At 45.2% G+C, this 24,270-nt stretch overlaps 1 protein-coding gene across 2 annotated transcripts in view; it reads left to right on the top strand.

Moving 5' to 3' along the window:
• Window positions 1–24,270, top strand: part of LOC122373805 (golgin subfamily A member 4-like) — a 69,771-nt gene that overhangs the window by 26,084 nt on the left and 19,417 nt on the right. For both annotated transcript variants that reach the window (XM_043352177.1, XM_043352178.1), the window contains 12 exons: window positions 10,408–10,695; window positions 11,010–11,194; window positions 11,347–11,472; window positions 11,604–11,774; window positions 12,213–12,338; window positions 12,551–12,686; window positions 13,913–14,039; window positions 14,205–14,325; window positions 18,393–18,554; window positions 18,902–19,014; window positions 20,258–20,495; window positions 22,728–22,895. In XM_043352177.1, the coding sequence (XP_043208112.1) occupies window positions 10,408–10,695; window positions 11,010–11,194; window positions 11,347–11,472; window positions 11,604–11,774; window positions 12,213–12,338; window positions 12,551–12,686; window positions 13,913–14,039; window positions 14,205–14,325; window positions 18,393–18,554; window positions 18,902–19,014; window positions 20,258–20,495; window positions 22,728–22,895 (1,961 nt within the window). The remainder of the gene's footprint in view (window positions 1–10,407; window positions 10,696–11,009; window positions 11,195–11,346; window positions 11,473–11,603; window positions 11,775–12,212; window positions 12,339–12,550; window positions 12,687–13,912; window positions 14,040–14,204; window positions 14,326–18,392; window positions 18,555–18,901; window positions 19,015–20,257; window positions 20,496–22,727; window positions 22,896–24,270) is intronic.

Below are 24,270 nucleotides of genomic sequence, written 5' to 3'. Positions count from 1 at the left end.
TAAGTAGGTCAGAGGTCAGGTCAAGGTCAGGTCAAGGGTACAAAATGCAAGTTTTTACAGTAGGGGAAAGTGGGGTAAGACGGTCAGGGTAGGTAAGACGGGCACCCCTTCTGCAAACCAAACCAATAGCGCTATGAGCGAGAAAAATTAGGACCAGAATTGCCTTTCCCACTACACACCACCATTGAAGTCTGGTGAATTTGTGTTCAGTCGATAATCTTTTATTTTGATTTTTTAAACACTCATTTCATTGAAATCATCCATAATGTATGGTGCAAGCTTTTGTGTGCAGCATTCTATAGTTAAAAACTCACAATCACATGTGGTGCACTCATATGCCACCACTGTTCATTTACCGTGGATTTGTTTTGTCTGCATCAAATTGTCCACAGAGAAAAATCGTGCTGAACTTCTGACATTGAGTTTGGGGTAAGACGGGCAACTATGAATCCAATGGGTCTGTAATGCCGTGAACATATTTCTGTTGCTGTAGGACAAAAGAAGCATATCTAATAAGAATATGTTCGATTCCGATACTCACTGACATGTTAGCAATATTCCTTCGGCACAGTTTATCCTCGAATAATGAATGTGAAAAACGGTTTTACATGGCTTCTGAACTAGGGCCTATTTACGAGCATACGCCTTCTGCACGAATCTCGTATACCGCCATTTCCGAAGCACTTGAGACCAACGAGCGACTGTATCAATGCAGCTAATCTCGGGCATTTGTTGCGAGCTGTGCTGGTCGGTGAAAGAAGCAGGCCGTCTTGCCCTACCCATGTGACCGTCTTACCCCATGGGGTGGGGTAAGACGGGTATTTGCAAGGTTTTGCAAAAATAGCTGCAGCTTATTTGTTGAATCAGCTCTAAGTCTCATCTTCTGGCAAATGGAAGTAAAATGTCTACAAAATGGTAATATTACTAAGTGCTCGAGCGAGGAACATATTGAATATAATTAGATAAATAAAAGAAGTTGACCTTTTCCTCGACATCAAAAATGTAAAAAGCCGAATAATATATTTTAAAAAACGGTGAGCTTTCGGCCACTGGCCTTTATCAAACCAACGTGATAACAATGTTAAAAGACGATCCTGTGAATAATCTGTCTGCCATTTTTCAAAAACCGAATTGATCGTGATATTTTAGGAAAGGCGCTACTCATAAGGGCAAACTATTAGATCGATTGTCTACATAGTGTCCGATGTGTGTACATACCTTCCATACGATGTGTGTTTGACAGCTACGTGTACAATTGTATATTATGTATGTTACGTACATCGGACACTATGTAGACAATCGATCTAATAGTTTGCCCTTATGAGTAGCGCCTTTCCTAAAATATCACGATCTTCGGTTTTTGAAAAATGGCAGACAGATTATTCACAGGATCGTCTTTTAACATTGTTATCACGTTGGTTTGATAAAGGCCAGTGGCCGAAAGCTCACCGTTTTTTAAAATATATTATTCGGCTTTTTACATTTTTGATGTCGAGGAAAAGGTCAACTTCTTTTATTTGTCTACAAAATGTTTTCACTCAGTTTCCCGTTTCTATGATGTTTCTAACCGGCCTAAAAATGGCTCCAAAGTTAACCCTCGCCGGCACAGGGGGGGGGGGGTTGATGCAACCCCCCCTAAGGTTTTTCGCGAATAACTCGCGTAAAAAGCGGCCGATCCAGACGAAACTTTCAGTACCCTCGCATTGATCAATTTTACACCTACCTTGAAAATTTCATGACCCTGACCCCAATGACCTTTGACCTGTGACCTCTTTTCTGTGACCATGTTTGGCCGAAATCGCGGTTCGGCGCATGTCGGCTCGCATTAGCCGCGCGTTTGCAAGCTTTTCGTGGTTTCAAACGTTCAAACATGTGATTTGATGTTGCTCCCATGCATTAGGGTGGGTGTCAAGGTCACCTGAAGGTCAGGTCAGGTCATTGACCTTTGGTGACCTCGGGTGACCTCGGTTCACTTTTTCGAGTTTTACATGTTTCTAGGCTAGTTTTTGGAGCTGAATTCGAATTTAGCAACCATTTAAACATTTACGAAGTGGTTTTGGTGCCTTCGTAACATGTTACGAAGCTGTCCGAGGCGGTTGACACGTATTACGAATGCCCGTCACAGCCCCTACCGGTTGACCTGACCTGACCTGACCCGACCTGGTCTAAATGCTTAAAGACATCATCTCTGATCAAAACTAACACGATATTCGTGATCAGCACCCCGGAAAACCACATAGCAGCCACACTTTACGACTTTCTAACAGGTCCCGATTTTCCCGGTTTTCGGGTCATTGACCTGACCTGGAAGGTCACCCAATGACCTAGGAACTTAAAATTGGGTATCATCGGCTTCCTCTCGTGACGGGCAGCACGCTCGTTTTTTCCGCGAAGCTCTAGCTCGATCAGGGGCCAAACGCGAGGGGGGGGGGTCGTACCAACCCCCCCCCCCCTTGTGCCGTCGAAGGACTCAAAATGGCCTGTGCCGGCGAGGGTTAAGGTGCCCGTCTTACCCCACTTTCCCCTACCTATCGGCCTTGCACCGTAGTTGCCGAAGAATGGACTGAGACTGATTACCCAAAACGTGTTCTTAGGCTACCAAGACAATATTCGTTGCATACAATATCATTCAAAGGTCAAGGTCAAAGTGAGGTCAGGTCAGGTCAGGTCAGGTCAGGTCAGGTCACTAAAAAATATAGAAAATTACATGTGGGACACATGTTTTTTTTTGGGTCATTTAATTCATAGAATTCAATAGGCACACTCAATAAGTGATATGGACCACCTCTGGATGAATTTCAGGTCAAGGTCAGGTCAAGGTCAGGTCAAGTGAGGTCAAATTTTGAAGTTGGTTGTTAAGGCCTAAAAAGTGTCTATCTGACGCCGTTTTTCACGGCGAATCGAATGGTGCTATTTTTGTTTCCGTACTAGATCTAGAATTTCCAAAACAAATCATTTAAAAAAAATGTGTGTCGTGACATAAATTTTTGAAAAACTCCCATATCTTGGAACCGATTCTTCTACAAAATGGTATGTAGGTGCACCTGGACCACTTTTCTGACATATATTCCGTTTTTTTATGCAAAATTTTAGATTTTATAATTATTTTACCAAAGTAGTCAGCTAAAAAATGGGCCAAAATCCAAAATTTTCAACAAACCCAGAAAGTCATTTGATAGACAAAGTAGAATCACGTATAACGTTTTTTGTTACGTCTTCATTCCTTTAAAAATGAAGATGTTAGCGGCGTTTGAAATTTTGCCGTTTTTGAGGCGAAAATTGCGAACATGACGTCACTAAAACGTCATTAAAAAAACGACGGATTTCGCTAAAATTTTCAGGAAACGTATTAAATTAATGTATGATAAGGTACTCAAAGCTTGACGTCTCTGGTGTAACGCGTATAGAAGTTATTGGCAAAAAACGGGAGGGGGCAGATTCTGCCCCCTCACCAGCGGGGAGCGAGTTAACCCTCGCCGGCACAGGCCATTTTGCGTCCTTCGACGGCCCAAGAGGGCAGCTTCGCGAATGAAATGAGTGTGTTGCCCGTCACGAGAGGAAGCCGATGATACCCAATGTTAAGGTCCTAGGTCATCGGTTGACCTTCCAGGTCAGGTCAATGACCCAAAAGTTGGGAAAATCGGGACCTGTTAGAAAGTCGTTAAGTGTGGCTGCTATGGGTTTTTTTCGGGGTGCTGACTGCTGATCACGAATATCGTGTTAGTTTTGATCAAAATTGATGTCGTTAAGCATGTAGACTAGGTCGGGTCAGGTCAGGTCAGGTCAACCAGTAGGGTTCGTGACGGGTATTCGTAGTACGTGTTGACCGCCTCTGACAGCTTCGTAACACGTTAGGCGGCACGGGCGGACATCGATAGCAGCGCCTCTATCGGTCACTAGGGAAAGCTGGGCTGTAGGCGACGAAATACCGGCTGAGTTGTCACAAGTTAAATAGGTTTAAAGACATCCGTCTTGTGACAAAGTTGAACTTTTGCCTTCAATATTTCTACAGGCAATTTTAGAAGTGCCTTCACATAGATTACAAAACCGTTTAAATTATTTTATTCACTTCAAGCCTTCCCTATTGTTCTTGATGATGCGAGAACTATTTCTAATTAGTGTTTCTAGCTTAGTAAAAGAACATATTGTGCAAACGATGAAAAAAGCATAAATGGAAGATTTTAAATGCAATTTTCTGTAACAAATAATGGTAAATTCTCTACACATCAAGGAAAAGGTGCATGCTAACTGATAATTTAAAGTTCTTGGGGCCAGTTGGTTTCTTCTTTTCTTACGTCGCCCCAATGGCCGCGAATACACTTGTGATAACGCCCATCGATCTTTTGAAGGCACAAAAGCTACTTCGTAAATATGCAAACGGTTGCTAAATTCGAATTCAGCTCCAAAAACTAGCCTAAAAACGTGTAAAACTCGAAAAAGTGAACCGAGGTCACCAAAGGTCAATGACCTGACCTGACCGTCAGGTGACCTTGACATCCACCCTAATGCATGGGGGCAACATCAAATCACATGTTTGAACGTTTGAAACCACGAAAAGCTTGCGAACGCGCGGCTAATGCGAGCCGACATACGCCGAATCGCGATTCCGGCCAAACATAGTCTCGGAAAAGAGATCACAGGTCAAAGGTCATTTGGGTCAGGGTCATAAAATTTTTAGGGTAGGTGTAAAATTGATCAATGCGAAGGTACTGAAAGTGTCGTCGTGGTCGGCCGCTTTTTACGCGAGTTATTCGCGAAAACCCTTAGACGGGGGTTGCATCAACCCCCCTTAACCCCCTGTGCCGGCGAGGGTTAACCCGCGCCCCACTGAGGGGGGGGGGCTATTCATAGCCCCCTCCCGTTTTTCTGCAATAACTTCCAAACCGCTTGACGTATCGACGCCAAACTTTCAGTACCTTCGGCTGCATCAATTTGACACCTTGTGTCAAAGTTTGAACTTCGTAGCTACCATAGGTCGGCCGGAGATGACGTCAGAGTGACGTCATGTTCGGCCGATTTCGACGCAAAACATTGAACCACGGCAATCGCTCCTAAGGGCTCAGTTTTTAAGCTAGATCCAATTTCTTTGCATGAGAGGACTCAGAATAGACTGCGCTATCAAACTGCTATCTCGGATTTTCGAAATTTTCAAAATTTCGGAAAAAATTATATAATGAAATTCAAAATTTACATTTTTACATTTTTTTTCAAAAAGTTTTTGACTTTTCGAAAAAAATCGGAATATATATGCGATAGAACGCGTTATTATGACTAACTCTAGCAAGTTTTAGCTAAATACATAGGCGTCGCCAGAGATTTTCGGTTGGGGGGGCAAAATCAACTTTTGTGTTAAAACTAACCTGTCCCCAGTCTTTACTCACTCGTTTTACATATCATTCGACGCGCAATGGTGCGAGGAATCAGATGGTGATTAACCCGCGCCCCGCTGGGCTATTCAGCCATACGCGCCCTGCTGGGGGGGGGGGCAGATTTTGCCCCCCCCCCTGTCTAACATCCGAACCGATGGTCGTAGAAAGACGGGGAAAACGGCAATCGAAAGCTCTCAACAAGGCGGATCTTAAGAGCCCAAATTTTTTTTGCTTAAGTAGGTCAGAGGTCAGGTCAAGGTCAGGTCAAGGGTACAAAATACAAGTTTCTACAGTATCGGCCTTGCACCGTAGTTGCCGAAGAATGGACTGAGACTGATTGCCCAAAACGTGTTCTTAGACTACCAAGACAATATTCATTGCACACAATGTCATTCAAAGGTCAAGGTCAAGGTCAGGTCAGGTCAGGTCAGGTCACCAAAAACAAAATATAGAAAAGGGCATGTGCAACACATGTGTTATGGGTCATTTTACTCATGGAATTCAATAGGCACACTCAATAAGTGATATGGACCACCTCTGGATGAATTTCAGGTCGAGGTCAGGTCAAGGTCAGGTCAAGTGAGGTCAAATTTTGAAGTTGATTGTTAAGGCCTAAAAAGGTGTCTATTCGATGCAGTTTTTCACGGCGAATCGAATGGTGCTATTTTGGTTTCCGTACGAGGTCTAGAACTTCCAAAAAAATCATCTTTCAAAATTTTTGTGTGTCGTGACGTCATAAAATTTTGAATAACTCCCACATTTTTGAACCGATTCTTCTAAAAATTGGTATGTAGGTGCACATAGACCACTTCTTTGACATATATTCCGGTTTTTTTGATAAACTCAAAATTTTGGATTTTATAAATATTTTCCCAAAAAAGTCAGTTTTTTGGAAAAATTTTGGCCAAAATCCAAAATTTTCAAAAAACCGAGATAGCCATTTGATAGACAAAGTAAAATCACGTATAACCTTTTTTGTTACGTCTTGATTCCTTTAAAAATGAAGATGTTAGCGGTGTTTGAAATTTTGCCGTTTTTGAGGCGAAAATGGCGAACATGACGTCACTAAAACGTCCATTTCTCAAAAATTTTCCGACGGATTTCGCTCAAATTTTCAGGGAACGTGTCAAATTGATGTATGATAAGGTACTGAAAGTTTGACGTCGCTGGCGTAACGCGTTTAGAAGTTATTGGCGAAAAACGGGAGGGGGGGCAGATTCTGCCCCCCCCCCCAGCGGGGCGCGGGTTAACCCGGCACCGCCTGGGCTATTTCCGTACCCACGACAGCCGGGGGGGGGGGGGGGGTCGGATCCGACCCCCCCCCCTGTTATCTCGAGAACCAATGGTCGTATCGAGCCCCGCGAGGCGGCGTTCGAAAGGTCTCTACGAGACCTTCCCAAAGCACTCTTAAGATTTTAAGATTGAGGTCAACTTTCGGGTCAAGGTCAGGTCAAAGGTCAAATTCAGGGGTTTTGCATGAATCGGCTTACGGACAGCGGAATCGATAGCTGCTGCTCGAAACTCACCAAAAATGACCTCAAAGGCCTAGTGAAGGTACCATGTGCGTATAGGGGTCATACTAGGTACAGGTCAAGGTCAGGTCAGGTCACGAAAGGTCACGGTTTTCAATTTCTGCTACATGGGCGTGCGACACATGTTTTATGGCTTATTTTTCACGCCGAATCCGATGGTAATGGTTATATGTGACCCCAAGTCACTGTGCTGGTGATAAGTGTGCATTGAAAGCATAAAAAATCGTTTATATTATACATAACTAAACGAGGGCTAAGAAAAAAAGGTCAATTTTTCAACTTTTTATTTTTGGCATAAAAATGCACTTTTCTAGACGAGCTTTGTCCCAGGAATCTAGTGGTGCCATTTGTTTTCACATGCGATGTTCAGAAGTGCCTCTAATTCACGAAAATGCTTATGACGTCACCATGCCCTATGCATGTTGGAGCTATTTTTTACAATTTGGGGGTCAAAAATCAAGATAGAAAGTTGAAATTTGGGGCATCTAATGTTCTAATAGAGCTCTACAACATATATTCCGGTTTTTTGGAAATTCCCAAAATTTTGGATTTTATTAGCTGTTTTCCAAAAAATATAGTTTTTTGAATTTTTAGGGGTGAAAAACGCATTTTATGGAAAATCCGAGATAGCCATTTTAAAGAACTCGTTGAGCTGCGTCTTTTGATGTCCTTAATTTGCAAATTGCTTCAAACCCTGATTTTTGGCGATTTTTTAAACATTTACCACTTTTTGACTAAAACGCCATGTAGTTACATCACTAAAATCGATATATCTCAAAAGTTTTTGAAAATTTTTTCTTAAAAATTGCACAGGAGACGTCAAATTGATGGGGGAGAAGGTATGCCAAGTTTCAAGTAGATAGCGAAAGTGGTTCATGAGTTATTCAAGAAAAACGGAGAGGGGGGTCGGATCCGACCCCCCCCCCAGGCGGTCGCGGGTTAAGGTTTCCTTCTAGCTATGACATGTAATTTTTAACAGAAAAATTCGAAATTTTGAAATTTCATGACAACGACTGGTAGAATGATACTATATAGTGGCTGCGATTGCCGACGCACTGCAGAGGGCCCCTGTGCAGACGCTTGACGCTCATGATCATCACCCAGAAAAAGGTGAAAAACGCTCCATTTAATCGGATCACCCTGCTAAAACCTCCATTCACGCATGCATGCAGAGGTTTTACGTGAAATGCATAGGACTTATCCCAGCCGCCGATCGTAGCTAAGTTGGGCATTCGGCGGAGAGTGAGTGTCGGAAGTGTGAATCGGAAGTAATTCATCTTTGCTCCAGTGAGAGGATGTGTTTTGTTCACTCGAGTGTGAGCAAAAAATTCTCGTTTTTCGTGTGAAGGGAAGCGCTGCAAACGCGAACAAAAATTGTTAAACGGAACCAAAAGTTACGCACGGCATAGCGGCAAGGGATCCCTTAGAGATAGGTTTGGGACTTCCAGGCCATTTCAGGCCAATCAGGGTCAGTGCTGACTCTGAGTGCTGACTCTCAGAAGCATGCTTAGGATCCCGGAGATCGGCGTGGGTCACCTCAAATATTTACGTGTACCTACGTGGTGCTTTAGGGCTTTCCGAGCCCAAGGTGGGACCCTCAGAAGCCAGTGTGGGCGGCGGGCGCTAAGAGACTAGGCCCAGGGTGAGCCTGGAGCCCTCAGATAACAGTGTGAACCCTCGGGGTCTGTGTCGAATCCTTAAGGACCCTACGTAGGGATATAATAAACATGTGTTGTTGACCTCAGAGGGACACGTGAGCTGTGACCCCTCAGATGCCGGCTTGGGGTTAGCAAAGTATGTCGCCTCAAAAGTTTGGCTGAACTATCAGAGGCCAGTTAAGGTTCTCAGAAATGTTCGGAGGCTCAAAGATCCCTGTATGGGCCCTCAGAGAACATGGACACCAGTGGGACTTTCAGAGGCCGGTTTGGGCCCTCTGAAAGCTTCTTTAGGGCTCAGTGGAGCTCCTTAGTAGCCTTTGTTTAAAGCAAGCTCATGAGCCCTGCGACACTTGTACGGTACTTGAGCCTGTCGCAGACATTTGACGAGAGTTGAGAAAGGCCCCGAAGATTTCGTTTCACGCTCTGAACGAAAATTGTGTCAGCACTCCAAACTTATGAAAATCAGCTGTAATATGTAATAAAGAACGAACTAGGAACATGGAATGAATCACAGCATCGACATTTCCGAGTCTGGACTCGGAGTCTTGAAGATTTTGGCGACTGCGAGTCAGACTCTGGTTTGAACTGCACGCTCCAACCGAGTCTGACCTCACAGGCATTCTCAGAAAGGTACCCCCATTTTTTCCCGACTCCAAAATCTCATCGGATCTGTATCGATCTCAGGGGGTGCCCGGTCCGAGGTTGGGGGGGCAAGCTGCCCCGCTTGCCCCCCCCCCCGTGGCGACGCTAATGGCTAAATATCTTCAAAAATGGCCAAGTTATACGCATTATTGCAAAAAATGGACAATTATTAATTTTTCAAATCAATTTTTCACCACGTATTTGACATCGTGCGCCAATATAAATAGCACCATCGTGTTCCTGAGCTCAAACTGCATCCAATAGACACCTTTTCTGTTGGAAAAATATAACTTCAAAATTTGACCTTTTTGACCTGAAAGTGACCTGACCTAAGCTAAATTCGACTCAAAATGACCTCGAATGACACAGACGACATAAATTCGAAATATTTGGCCTAAATGGACCATAAAACATGTGTCACGTGACCGATGCATGATATAATATTTTCGTGACCTGTGATGACCTGACCTTGACCTGAACATCAAAGTACAAGTTTGGTACCCTCAGGGTATCTAGAGCATCTGTTCACGAGTGTGTGAACCATAAATGAGCCTGATCTGACTTGTAGGACGGCGGCCAGAGCCCAAAACGTGAACAAGCCAAAATGCTAATGATTTTTACTTTGACCTGACCTGTGACGTCATCGGTGACCTCGAGGTCAATGAAATTAGGTTTCGCGAGACAGTTTTTCCGGGGCTATCAGACGCCGTTTGAATTTTGACGATCAGCCCAGTAGTTTCGGAGTTAGGAGGGGGCTATGAATAGCCCCCCCCCCCCCCCAGTAGGGCGTGTTATACGCAGACCCCAGTGGGGCGCGGGTTAAGCAGCGTCGTAGCATTGATCTCGTAAAATATCCACCCGGCCTGTGTTGTCTGGTATCTGTATGTATGTACTATACTATTTTCTGAGACGTAAAACAAGCTGACATGGCCTGTAGCACGGCCATTTCCGCATGTGTAAGTGAACCCCATTGATGTTTTAATTCGAATGTGGATGAAAATTGCATTGCAACTTGTCAATAGTTTTGAAACCTCCCAGAAGAAGCTCACTATTTGTAAATCAAACATTGCTAGTTGGTGGGCAAACGGATGCTTGGAGTCTCGTTCATGTTGATTAAAATGTGACCTTAAGTTGGGGTTTTCACTGGGCGTTGTTCTTTAATGTTGTTTTTACTAAAGTAATGTTTTGTTGACACGTCTTTTACAGCTGTTTGCACTATTCAGCTGAAGAATAATTCCAATAATGGCCAAGCTGCAAGTAGTTTTGGAAAATCGAAGGATGTATTAGCACTTGAAGAGAAGGTAAAAGAGCTAACTACTTCCATTGATGATTATAAAAAGAACGTAACAAAACTTGAAAGGGAAAAGGAAGACCTTGAAATTGCTAAAAACGAGGCAGAATCGGAAAAACTAGAAGCAGAAAAAGCAAAACAAAAAGCTGAAAAGGAGAAGACCAAAGTAGAAAAGGAGAAGAAACGTCTGGAGACCGAGTCAAGTAAGTTTTTTCTCAATAGGTATTAGGCATAAAAAACTCCAGACGTTTCTCAGCCATATACCTACCTACGACATAGCTCAGCCATATGCCTACATACAGGACACCCTGACTGAATACGATAGCCTAAAATCTATTAAATTATGATTTTTTTTTTTTACTTAAAAACTTATAATGAAAAATATGATAATAGTTTTGGCCTGCGCTGTCTTCGTGTAGCACCTCATGCAACCTGACGAAGACGGAAATAAAATAATAAAAGTCTTCTTTACCAAGCTGACATACTCTCCTTTTGAACCGTACCTACATCTCCGTAGGTTCTTCGTCAAAGGCGATAGCGGACCAGACGAAAGCGCTCAGAACTCAGGTAGACAAGGTGTCAAAGGAGCTGGAAGAGGAGAAAAGTCAGCTCTCGTCGCTCAAACAGCAGCTTGATCTCAAGGAACGCCAGCTGCAAAGAGCCAAGAAGGGGGAGGAAGCCAAGGACACTACTGAGAAAGAGGTATGTAGATGTTAGTGATAACAATTTGGTTGTTATGTGCCAGTCACTGTGATGAAAGCACTGGTGTATATGTTTTACCCTAAGGGTCGTGTAAATAAGTTTATTACCCCGTAATACCAAAATGTGTGATCACTGACCGTTCTTGTAATCAGCTCGCTGATAAGGTTTTGGAGCTGACGGCCGCGGAAACAAAACTCCGATCAAGCGACTCCAAGCTGAAGACTGCGGAGAAACAGGCCAAGGAGCTGCAAGAGAAACTTGAACTCACCAACTCTCAGGTATATCTACTTGCATTTACATACTAATAAATAGAAGCGACACATAAAGGCACAGTCGGTTTTCCGCTGCCGTTTTCGCTGCGCGCCTGCACCTGTTGATCACTGATGTCCCCTGGTTGACCGTCCTGCAGCTGGCTGAGGCTCAGGAGCGGCTCCAGCAGCTCGATACCAACCAGCGCAGCCTCTCCTCGCACTGGCTGACCGAGCGCGAGGACCTCAAGACCTCCGTGGACCGGCTCCAGGCACGGGTCACAGAGCTGGAGAAGACCAACGCAGAGAAACAGAAACGCATCAAGGAGCTGGTAGGCCCATACGCGATGCTTGTAGGCAGTGGGGTAATGGAGAAGGGTTGGCTGATGACAGACTACGTACAGGAATGAGTTGATAGAAAGCGATGTAAGATTAAACATCTGATGCTTACCTAAAGTCACTTTAAAAACGCTAACAGCTTAAAAAGAGCGCAAACGTCGTGACACTGATTGCCTTCGAAGAATTTGTTATGATTAGGAACTTTCGAAATGGCTCGATAACTCTGATTTGTGCTATGTTTTGTTGCATGTTATACCTTCTTAAGAACAAAAGAAAACTATTTAAATTAACTTTTTATCCAAGTAATACCGAGAAAAATCTTTAAAAAATAGAGCAGCTAGCACTGATGTTTCCGTTTATGTTCTGAAGATTGTGCACCATTTGCATGAGACTTGACTATAAATTTAATATATCCAATCTAATACTTTCAGGAGGAGAGCAAGGGCAAGGTGTCGTCTACTGCTGGAGGTGCTTCCATTGCCAAAATCGACGCCCTGCAGAAAGACAAGGCCAAATTGGAGAAGCAACTGAAAGAATTCGAGGAGAAAATCACTCAGGTATGGAAATCTTCCCAGACGTAATAAACATAAACACTAAATAAACAGGTCTTGTTTAGTGAGAAAAGCAATTCTGCCTTTTTAAGAATGGGTACAAGTGTCATCATTCGCAATCTCCTCGTCGTTTGTTTAGTTGCACTTTCTTGCGTTTAGTGTAGGTACCTATATGTAGGTCCGACTGCTATTCTCTGAACGTATTTTGCACATTTTAGCACGAGAAGAAGCAGCATGCCGCCGAGGAGAAGGCAAGAAAACTGGAACAGCAGTACAAGAAGGAGAAGGAGGAGTGGGAAACTCAGCGGAAGTCATCCCTCTCCGATGGGACTTCCTCCAAAGAGCGAGTTGAGAGTGCGTATTTTTACACATCCTACTTTCTTATAGTCGTACTGAAATGCAGAAGCAATAATTTGTCATTGCTTTGACTTCAGTTATTTGAAGAGTACAGTGTACATTCATACATATATGCTAGTCGGCTAAATAATGCACCTTGGAAAGGTGCAAGAGCTCTAATTTTTAGAAGGATGTCAGCTGTAGTCGCGACTAATGTTGGCGCTTAACCCTATTCCTGGCGGGCTCCGCCGGGACAAGAAACTGGCGGGGGGGGGGGGGGCCGATTCGGCCCCCCCTTCAGATCTCAAAAACTACACATCGCAGCGACAAACGGTAAACGGCATCGGATACGCACGGTCAAGATCTACAATTTTTACTAAGGTCATTTTCAGGTCAGGTCAAAGATGACGTCACAGGGGTCGAAAAAGTCAAAATGGCGGCGCTGGATATGGAGAGAGTTTTTCTCGAATAACTTTCGAATTAGTCAAGATAGGAACAAACTAAGGGCAGCATCGTGATCCTCTCGTCAATCCGCATCGAATGATATATATGTTGACCTCGAAAGGTCAAGGTCAAAGGTTGACCTCAGGTCACGTGACCTCGAGGTCATCATGTATATCATTCGATGCGTCTTGACGAGCTGAACACAATGAGACCATCCACGCGTCTGTATCTTGTTCCTGTACGGAGTTATTGGCCAAAACCCTTTGGTGACCTTTGATGACGTCACATGACCTCACAGCTGCCCAACAGCAAAACAGACCTCAAGGTAGTGAAGGTTGATCGTATATGAAGTCATGTATGGTATATGGGGCCATTCCGACCCGTTTTAGTGGTAAAAACAGGGAGTTGATTTTTCCCCCATTGACTTATAATGGGGAGGTCGCGAAACTGACCTGACCTTAGGTCACCGATATCAAAATTCCGAGATATACAAATTGCACATACTGGTACCCTAACTAAAGCCTGAAGAGAAGAAATTGATCGGTCAAAAACTATAGCTCTGGCGCGATTGCAAACTTTTCTGAGGTAGGGTCACCAAACCGCCTCTGGTGACCTGACCTGAGGTCAGATCAACTCAAAATTTTCAGACATGTTGCGTAGAAGCCTTTTAGGAAAAGTCAGAAAATTTGAGCTTCCTAGCTCAACGCGTTTGAGAGAAATAACCAAAAAACCTCAGGGGGGGGGGCTCCTGAGGCCCCCCCCCCCGCCAGGAATAGGGTTAACTCTTATAACTTCTGCAGAGTTGGAGGCAAACCTGGCTGATCAAATGCAGGAGTACGAGGATCTCACACGAAAATACGAACTCCTTGAAGAGGACTATGTCGTCATCAAGGCACAAATGGTCATGGAAAAGGAGCAAATAGAAGGGTATGTGGAGAATGCAAATCAATGATCTAGAATTCTTGAGGATTACTCATTGCGTTTTGTTTATCATTGCGTATATAAACATCCTGGAATTTCATACGACCCCAGTATTTAATTATACTCGACTCATGTAATAAAGGTGACATTGTGGGAACTCTGTCCACATAGGGAGTTTACCACGCTGAAGCACGAGTACGACACAGCCCAGAGAGAGCTGCGTACGCTGCGAGAGACCTACAACGCCAAACAGGATCAATGGATCAAGGACAAACTTGACATGGAGGAAAAGGTAACCGACCGACGCTCGTTTGACAATAATATTTAAACTTTTCAGAGGCAAGCTCTTGGAGAAAAGGTAAACGATCTACAAACATTTGGGTAATTACTGATTAGTAATCGGTGTTTGAACGCACATTTCAACTGTCGACCTTTAAAGCGATGGAAAACCTTCAACGCATTATTTATATGCATTTGTGTGTTTCTGCTTATTTGTAGATTTCTTCGCCAATGTTTAAACTCAGTCCGAGACCCTAGTCATGTTCAAGTGCCGTCTTTTCGTGGCCCGAGCTCGTACCTCGTGTCCATTGACTATACAGCTGATGGGCGCCTTTTGCATGCTTTTGTCGTAGGTTATCATGTCCGAGTGGCGTTACTGTGCACACACGTTGCCCGATTATTGCCAGTGCGGTAGCAAGTGCCGAGATTTCAGTCGTCTGAGCTGTAGTGTAATGTTTGCTTAGTCTGATATTGCATTGGAACTGAAGTGCTCGGCAGAGAGGATAATCTATCGTCTAGCCAGTCAGTGCATTCACAGTACAAGAGTCTTATCCTATCATAACCCTCGCGGGCCCGGGGGGGGCGTTTTTCGCCCCCCCCCCCTGGCGAATATTTGCGATAGCTCCCGAACGCTTAGGGATAGGAAAGCGAAACTTTCAGTACCTTTTGTCCCATCAATTTGACATCTTCTGAAGTAAAAAATTTGGACCTAGCCCCCTTGATGACGTCACAAGGTCCATTTTCCTAGACCCCTGCACGGCAAACTTCGGCGTCACAGACGCAAACTTCAAAGAGCTGCTAAAAATAGAGTTTTAGAGATAAAGACAAATTACGAGCACGGTTGTGTAGCGTTTGACCTAGAGAAAAATAGAAAAATAGTTTTGGTGACCTGAGGTCAGAGGTCAGGTCAACGACCCCGAAATGTGGTTTTAGTTTTTTCGCAAATAACTTCGACAAAAATGGTCCTAGAGCTACGGCAGTGGTACCATCGCATTCGCCTCGTCAAGCCGCGTCGAATGATATATATTTTGTTCGGAAAAGGTCAAGTTTTATGTTGACCTCATGTGACCTCGAATGACCTCTGGTTGACCTTGACACATGAAAGGTCGTCTATTATGGATTTGTACCCGCTGATCACGAATCTGGCATCTATTTTCCTCTAAGCCTTCATTTAGAGCTTCCGGATGGCAAAATTGTCTTATTTATTATTACTAACTTGAATTAGTGAAATAGCCTCTAGCGACTAGCAGGGATACTCTTCAGTGACCTTGACCTTTGAGCAGCCTTGTATCGTAAGAGGAACCACAAATAGGGAACTGATAAGCCTCAAAACATTTCAAAACATTTTGAAAGTTAGCACGCAAGATGTGCGAAAAAGTGCCAAGTTTGAGGTCAATTTTGAGCGTGACCTTGACCTTGACCTTTGATTTTGAGCACATTTTCGGAATCCTCAGATTCTCTTCTTTCGTTTGACACCCAATTTTTGCCGGTTTGATGCCGCTTGCCGTCCTCTAGAAGCAGGGGTGTCGTTTTCCGAAAATGATTGGTAGGGCCCAAAGGCGGCGGCCGGCCATATGTGACGGGGCTTAAAAGGTAGGGTACCCCCAAATCTGCCTTTCTCATCGGATTTCGGCCACTTATTTTTTCGCCCTGGTCATTGACAAGACAAACCAAAATCTTAAAAAAAAAACATTTTGGAAATCTAGGTCCTCAACGAGCTCCATGCACAAAACGTGCAGTTAAATAGGCAGTTATAATAGTGTTGGAGGAATGCACGCCATTCTGAAAGAGGCCCACGCCGACTTAAAAGCACGGCTGTGCTGAAAGGGGCCAGGGACGGTTTTGATGGCCCAAGCCGAATGAAAAAGACGGCTGCGGGGCCAGGAACGGCTTTGAAAGCCCACGCCAATTGCAGGGTTCGACAACTAACGAGGTCTCAAAACACCACGATAGTTAGAAAGACCTGCTTGCCAAAATAAAAGGATGACAGTACGAGCTGACATTCAGAAAGTTACATGCCCGACCATGAAGAAGCAGAGAGATACGTCATCGACTTATTCGACCTAAAAGTTCATTTATTCAAATAACCACCGCTAAGACAAACACATTTCGCGCAGCGCTTCGGCCTTCGGGAGAGCCCTCAAAGTCTCCATAATCAAGTGGGTTTTGGACCCATCCCACGTCCAAGACGGCTGCTTTAGTCTCTCTGCAGTCAGCGAAGTTGCCACTGCTAATTTCCTTATGTTGGGGAAGAGGTGGCAACCAGAGGGTGCAGGGTTCGGAAAAAGTGGATGCGACAACAACTCGAAGCCACATTTCATCGCTTCACTGATCGTCACCCCGCGCATGTACGCAGGTGCGTGGCCATGGGTCAGGTGCACACTTTATGTCAGCTTCCCTATAGCCTCTCCTCGATGTCTATCGAATGGACGCACATCATCAATTGTGCGCCCCTGTTTTAGAAAGTTGACAAGCAGAGCCCCGTCGGCATTCCAAAATGTAACCACTATCACTTTGCCGACTAACTTCAACTCGTACCACTCATTTGGTGGCCGTTACTCGGTGTGCACTGTGCTTCCACTTGCGCAACTCGGCACGGTGTCCCTCAGTGTCAACGTGTGACACCCACAATTCCTTTACGGTGACAAGTCAATGACATCTTCTAGACATTCGATAAAGGGACCAAACACCGCGCTAAGCCTCCTTTCGAGCTTGCCTTTTCTCTGCAGAGTCAGCAAACGGGGGATACATCTTGCAGAGATCTTAAACATAACATGATAGATTCCAGTGGCGTAGCCAAGCGGGGGGGGGGGGGGGGCACAGGGGGCGCATGCCCCTCCCATCGGGTCCAGGGGGCCCTTCGGGTCCCTGCGGCGCCAATCGGCCGCTGAGGGTCCACGCTGGCCATATTTCGTCTCAAAGGGACCCCACAGGGCTCGTCAGAGCATCTCATGGGCCCCTAAGTGGCGTATTAAGATCTCCGTAAGATGCCCACGCCGGCTTCTTAGAGCCCTTGTCACCAGTTAAGGCCCTAAGAGGCCGCCATGGGCCCCTTACCAGCCTGCCCCTCACGGTCTCTGAGAATCTCTTGCTGGCCTCTGAGGGCCCATTGGTGGCACCAGTGACTTTTGCGTGGCCCACACCGGCAATTCTGAGGATCCCACCGGAGTCTGAGAGTACCGTGCCGTTCTCTAAGGACCCCAGTGAACTTCTGAATGTGCTGCCGGCCTCTGAAGACCCTTTGCCGGCCTGAGGAGTGAGGACACCTTGCCGTTCCCTAAGAATCCCCTGCCGGCTTGCGAAGGGTTCGCGACAGCAGCTCCTACGGCCCACAGGCCACACACATCTGTGACGAATGTACATATATGCTTATTTGCTTATCTGTTTATTTTGATTTTTTACCAACTGATAAGTAACAAAAGATTGGTAGGGCTCAGCGAACATTGGTAGGGCCCAAATAAACATTGGTAGGGCTCGGGCCCTACCAGGCCTATACAAAACGACGCCCCTGCTAGAAGGCTTACTTTGAGATCACTACACATGTGCCGGTTTTTGCCTTTGACCTTGACCTCTGACCTTGAAAATTGACCTGAGGTCAAAAATTTTAGGTGCTTTAGAATCGTCTCGTAAGGACCTTTCGTTTGGTATCGCTTTTGTTTCCGTAGCTCCTTTATTTACAGAGTTAGACAGGGGGGGGGGCGAAAAACGCCCCCCCCGGGCTGCGGTGGTTGGGATTACCCCCCGGGCCCGGCCGGGATAATCTACTGTTCAGTTGTGTGTAATGCATCGGTTGACCTAGCCAGAGTCACAAAGCTGTTTCACCGACAAGAGAAATAATCAAACGCTTTCGAAAACCACTTGCTTCAAGCCATTCAAATTCAGCATGGTTAGAAATGACATAATTCGAAACAAGCCTGTATAAACCATTCAAGCCCAAAACAAGCCTGTATAAACCAACATCGATTCGTGCAAACCACTCGTGGTTGAGCCACCGTTAAATGAGTTATTCATTACGATATGGTTAAACCATCCCAATATCAAACCATTCAACCATTCTCTCGAACCCGTAACTGTCATCAGATGAAGGAAGCGGACGAGAAGCTGAACCGTTCCGGGGGCGAGGCGTGGCGGCTGGAGAAGACGCGTCTCCAGGACCAGATCAGCGACAAGGAGACCGAGATCGCCCGCCTGAAAAAGGCCGAGGAGTTCTACATGGACGAGATCAGCTCCATCAAACGAGAGGTCAGCGGGCCGTGGCCAGTCATTGCACTGCGTGCACATACCTTATAGCTGATTGTGGATCAATTGTTGCCCTCTAGCAACGGTTTATTATTTGACTTCAGCTATTTGTGAGCCTTTGTAAGCTCTCCTTCATCTCTTGTGCTATGGGGACGGATATGCATTTTGTGGGCACGTTCTTCTACGTTGGGCTTTGAGGTGCACCCTGTTGATCGAAAAATGCGAAAATGTTCATGCAGCGACCTAAATGCATAAGTGTGACGATATAGGTACTTTGGTGATATATGTGGTACATACATATATGTAGGTTGTCATGCATTGCTGTTTTATGCTGTTTTTGGTTGCGACAGGGTGACGAAATGCGACGAAAGCTGGACGACTACAATATGGTCAGCAAGATTCAGCGAAACCTCTCGGTGGACAACTCACACCTGGAAAAGGAAATACGCGACCTCAAAACCAGGTCTGTGTTTAGCCTGGCTTAGGAAAGTAGATTCAAGATTATTGTTTTCGATACGAAATACTTTGCAACTGTTATTTACCTATCGTATAGTTTTGTCCAACTGTTTTTTTGTAAATACTTTCTGCCATTGTTAGTGGTCGAAATGCCTACACATAATCACAGCTGCATGCGGCTAAGACAAGTACAATCACAAACTTGTCCCCTTGTGTTGTTCGCATGAATCCTCAGTTTAGTTCTTTCCAATACAATTGGGTGGCTGATGTTTTCAACATCATTTCGTCATGCCCTGCAATTGTGGCGAAAGCGATAATCTTTACTCAGTGTGTACCCGACATAGTCCAGACTCGGCTCTGACATGAGTCAGGCGCGGATACAAGGGGGGGGGGGGCATGAGGGCCATGGCCCCCCCTTGGCCGATTTTTTTCAAAAATAAAATAAAAAGTTAAAAAGTTAAAAAGCTGAAAAGGGGGCCTCCTGAAAATAAAGTGGCCGAATCCGATGAGTTTTTTTTTAACCTACCCACTTAGTTATTTCTTAGAAGACTAGCTGAGAAGACTTCTTTGTTAGAAGATTGGTAAAGCTTTTCATAACTTGGAGGTCTCTTATACTCACAGAGATGACCACTTTTACAGGGCCTCCTAACCTGCACAGAGGGCCTCCAAGCCTGCACAGATGTTGAGATGTTGCCTGAACAGCTAGATAAGCTCAATAGACGCAGTTTTTTTTTGGGGGGGGGCCCAACAAGTGGGAAGATGGGGCCTCCAACAGGTGGGATTATGGGGGGGGGGCCTCCTGGTTTCTAATGGCCCCTCCCTTGGAGATTTTCTGGATCCGCCCCTGACATGAGTGGTGATTGGGCGCCTTTTGACCCATCCCCTTCGCGTATCAGTTGTTGAGTACAGCTTGAGTGGCGTGGGCTGAAGAATGATTTCCGGTCCCGCAGTCGGTCTAAAGATCAATCTGAATGTAGCAGAAGTCAAATAATCGGATTTAGATGAGCACACTAGACTTGAGTGCACAAGTCAAAGCACGCACACATGCCTTCCATCAGGGTCGGCGTCTCGCACAATACAGCTACTGATGCCTCTCAGCGCTTGTCCCTCCAACTTACCTTATTCTCCCACCTTTCTCAAACTCGCCACCGCTCATGGCAAGGCCTCCACCTCACGTGATTCTTCTAACGCTTCTTCAGCCGCCCGCTGCCTATCCGTTCACCTCACCGGATCCCTCCGCATCCCATCAGGATCGTTTCCGAGGAGAAGGCCCACCGGCAAGAAGTCAGCCACCTCAAAATCAAACACGACTCCGGCCTGGCCATCATGAAGGACGAGCTTCACAGTCTCAACCAGCAGACCAGCAAGTACAAGCGGGAGCGGGACACCTACAAGACGATGCTGGAGGGCGCTCAGAGGACCATCGGTGACCTGAAGCGGAAGAGCCGCGCCCAGGATGACGGAGGCGATGCCGTCGATTCCGCTGATGTGAGTAAAGGCTCGGGGTCGGACATCGTACTAAATGAGTGGTGGTGAATATCAGGGTGGTTGCTGTGTGAAGCAAACTGAGAACTTTTGTTTTTAAAGGGACCCTCCCACCTTAACATTAAAGATTTGAGTTGAGATAGCCAAAATGGGGTCCCTGGCTCACAATTACCGGTTTCGGCACTCACAACATCGAGAAATGTCTTAAATCGGAAATATTGAATTTCAAAATTGCAGCATTTTGATTCAGAGGGGCTAATGCATAGGAATACCCCTCTGAATGTGTGACTTCAGCGCAGATATCTAACGATTTTTAAATGTTTGACTAAAACGTTTTGTAGCACGCGGTGGTATATGCTGCTTTGCGCGCAACAAGTGCCGCACTTTCAGCTGCCAAACTATTGCTTCCAAATAAAGTCGCTAGGAACAGCGGAGATCCCAAAAAGTAAACAAAAGTAAAAGTCTAATATCTTGAAAATCGGTGAATATTTTTCGGTGAAATTTGGTAGCTATTCGTTTTCGCTCTTTCTGAACCGAGCGACATCACTTTCATGCCAATTCATAAACTTTTTTGAAGGTGGGAGGGTCCCTTTAACGCAAATTGAGGTAACCCGAACTTTGTAACGGAAGCATTTATTTATCTCTATCTTTTGCCAAAATGTGATATCAGCCCGTATTTTATTCGAATCAGGGATGGATGCTACCTCAAGCAGGCAATTAACCCGCGACCGCCTGGGGGGGGGGGTCGGATCCGACCCCTCCTCCGTTTTTCTTGAATAACTCATGAACCGCTTGCGCTATCAACTTGAAACTTCGCATACCTTCTCCCCCATCAATTTGACGTCTCCTGTGCAATTTTTAAGAAAAAATTTCAAAAATTTTTGAGATATATCGATTTTAGTGATGTAACTACATGGCGTTTTCAGTCAAAAAATGGTAAATGTTTAAAAAATCGCCAAAAATCGAGGTTTTAAGCAAATTGCAAATTTAGGACATGAAAAGACGCAGCTCAACGAGTTCTTCAAAATGGCTATCTCGGATTTTCCATAAAATACGTTTTTCACCACTAAAAATTCAAAAAACTGTATTTTTTGGAAAACAGCTAATAAAATCCAAAATTTTGAGAATTTCCAAAAAACCGGAATATATGTTATAGAGCTTTATTAGAACATTAGATGTCCCAAATTTCAACTTTCTATCTTGATTTTTGACCCCCAAATTGTAAAAAATAGCTCCAACATGCATAGGGCATGGTGACGTCATAAGCATTTTCGCGAATTAGATGCACTTCTGAACATCGCATGTGAAAACAAATGGCACCACTAGATTCCTGGGACAAAGCTCGTCTAGAAAAGTGCATTTTTATGTCAAAAATAAAAAGTTGAAAAATTGACTTTTTTTCTTAGCCCTCGTTTAGTTATGTATGGAATTAACGATTTTTTATGCTTTCAATGCACCCTTATCACCAGCACAGTGACTTGGGGTCACATATAACCATTACCATCGGATTTGGCGTGAAAAAATAAGCCATAAAACATGTGTCGCACGCCCATGTAGCAGAAAGTGAAAACCGTGACCTTTCGTGACCTGACCTGACCTTGACCCGTACTTAGTATGACCCCTATACGCACATGGTGCCTTCACTAGGTCTTTGAGGTCATTTGTGATGAGTTTCGAGCAGCAGCTATCGATTCCGCTGTCCGTAAGCCTAATCATGCAAAACCCCTGAATTTGACCTTTGACCTGACCTTGACCCGAAAGTTGACTTCAATCTTAAAATCTTAAGAGTGCTTTGGGAAGGTCTCGTAGAGACCTTTCGAACGCCGCCTCGCGGGGCTCGATACGACCATTGGTTCTCGAGATAACAGGGGGGGTCGGATCCGACCCCCCCCCCCCCCAGGCTGATGTGGGTACGGAAATAGCCCAGGCGGTGCCGGGTTAATTACCTATAACACTAACTTGGGATCATCGTCTCGTTTTTTTATCGCCATTCCCTATTCCTCTCTCTCTCTCTCTCTCTCCTCTCTCTCTCTCTCTCTCTCTCTCTCTCTCTCTCTCTCTCTCTCTCTCTCTCTCTCTCTCTCTCTCTCTCTCTCTCTCTCTCTCTCTCTCTCTCTCTCTCTCTCTCTCTCTCTCTCTCTCTCTCTCTCTCTCTCTCTCTCTCTCTCTCTCTCTCTCTCTCTCTCTCTCTCCTCCCCTCCGTCTGACACACACGGCTCTGTTTTCCCCGGCCAGCTGGCGGAGACGAACCAGCGGGTGCGGGAGCTGACCCTGCAGCTGACCAGTCTCGAGGACCAGCTGTCAGCCGCGCGTCTCGAGGCCAGCAAGCTCAGGACCGAGGCCACTACCGAGAGGTCCTCCTGGGAGATCCGCGTCCACGACCTGCAGACCAAAATCAACGAGGTGGGCGGCACGTCGTCGGACTTGCTTGGTGTCGATGATCCGGGAAAATTGGGGTATTTGCTACACCCATACGTGGATTTAAAAATTGTTTTGTGTTTCACCGTCATTTTCCTTGAAGTTTCATGCTCGTCAACATGCGTGCCACCATAAATATTGCCACAGATTAGCTATTTAATTGTTTTCTAAATTCTGCTAGTCAGACCATCGCCATTTTTTATAATAAAATATCAGGTAATGCTTCGTTGGCGCTTATGGGCTATTTGGCCATTTTCATGCAATATGTGCCTACCCATAAAATCAAATATTTTTTTTTTTTATTTGTCATCTTTCACTGTGGCACCGCCTTTACCCGTTTTATTGATGTCCTTCCCATTTGAGTCGAATCTGACCTGTACTGACCCATTTTAACCAGGGTTGGCAGGGGGTGGCAAAAACTGGTTTTTGCCAGTGGTTTTAACCGGTTTAAACCGGCTGGCAGAAACCGCGGTGGCAAAAACTGGCAAAAACTGGATAAAACTCAGGTGGCCCAAGCCACAACTTTTCTAGTTAGGAATGGATCTGAAAGGTACAAATGCATTTCTGGATGTTAAAGAGATGCACCAAAAATTCTGAAGTTTGCCTCAATACTTATCCCTGCTTAAAATATCTATGCATGTCGGTAGGCATCCACCACAGAATGTATTTCCATGTAGGGGAGAGTGGGCAAAGCGGCCACGGTAGGGTGCAATGCTCATATCAGTGGCAGATACCCCTTCGCACTTCTGATTGTGCAGGACTCACTCTTGCACTGGCTCATTTGTCAACCCCAAAAGGCGTCTTACTGGCTCCTTATGGAAAGCCCATGAAAATGTTTTCAGTTTTTGAGCTATAGAGCACTTCAACGGTCAATGTCACTTCTGTTTGAAAGCATAAAGCTTTCACCGAATTCTCCTCAAAATGTTTCATCTTTAAATCCATGTCTAGGCATATCATTGTGATGGTTTTTAGTTTTTGCCAGTTTTTGCCACTTTTTGCCGGTTAAAACCGGTTTAAACCGGCAAATGGCATAAACTAGTTTTTGCCGGCAAAAATGCCAACCCTGATTTTAACTGTTCTGATCCCATCTGCATCTGATCCGGCTGACCTGTACTGAACCATCTGACCTGTGCTGAGCCCATCTGACCTGACCTGTGCTGAGCCCATCTGACCTGACCTGTGCTGAACCCATCTGACCTGACCTGTGCTGACCCCATCTGACCTGACCTATGCTGACCCCATCTGACCTGACCTGTACTGACCCATCTGACCTGGGCTGACCCTATACCTGACCTGACCTGTGCTGACCCTATCTGACCTGACCTGTGTTTGTCTAATTTGCCTGACCTGTGCTGACCCC

The sequence above is a fragment of the Amphibalanus amphitrite genome, unplaced genomic scaffold (genome assembly GCF_019059575.1).
Source record: "Amphibalanus amphitrite isolate SeventyFive unplaced genomic scaffold, NRLGWU_Aamphi_draft 001554F_arrow, whole genome shotgun sequence".
In the NCBI taxonomy this organism is placed as follows: Eukaryota; Metazoa; Arthropoda; class Thecostraca; order Balanomorpha; family Balanidae; genus Amphibalanus; species Amphibalanus amphitrite.
This window is presented reverse-complemented; position numbering and strand designations above follow the sequence as displayed.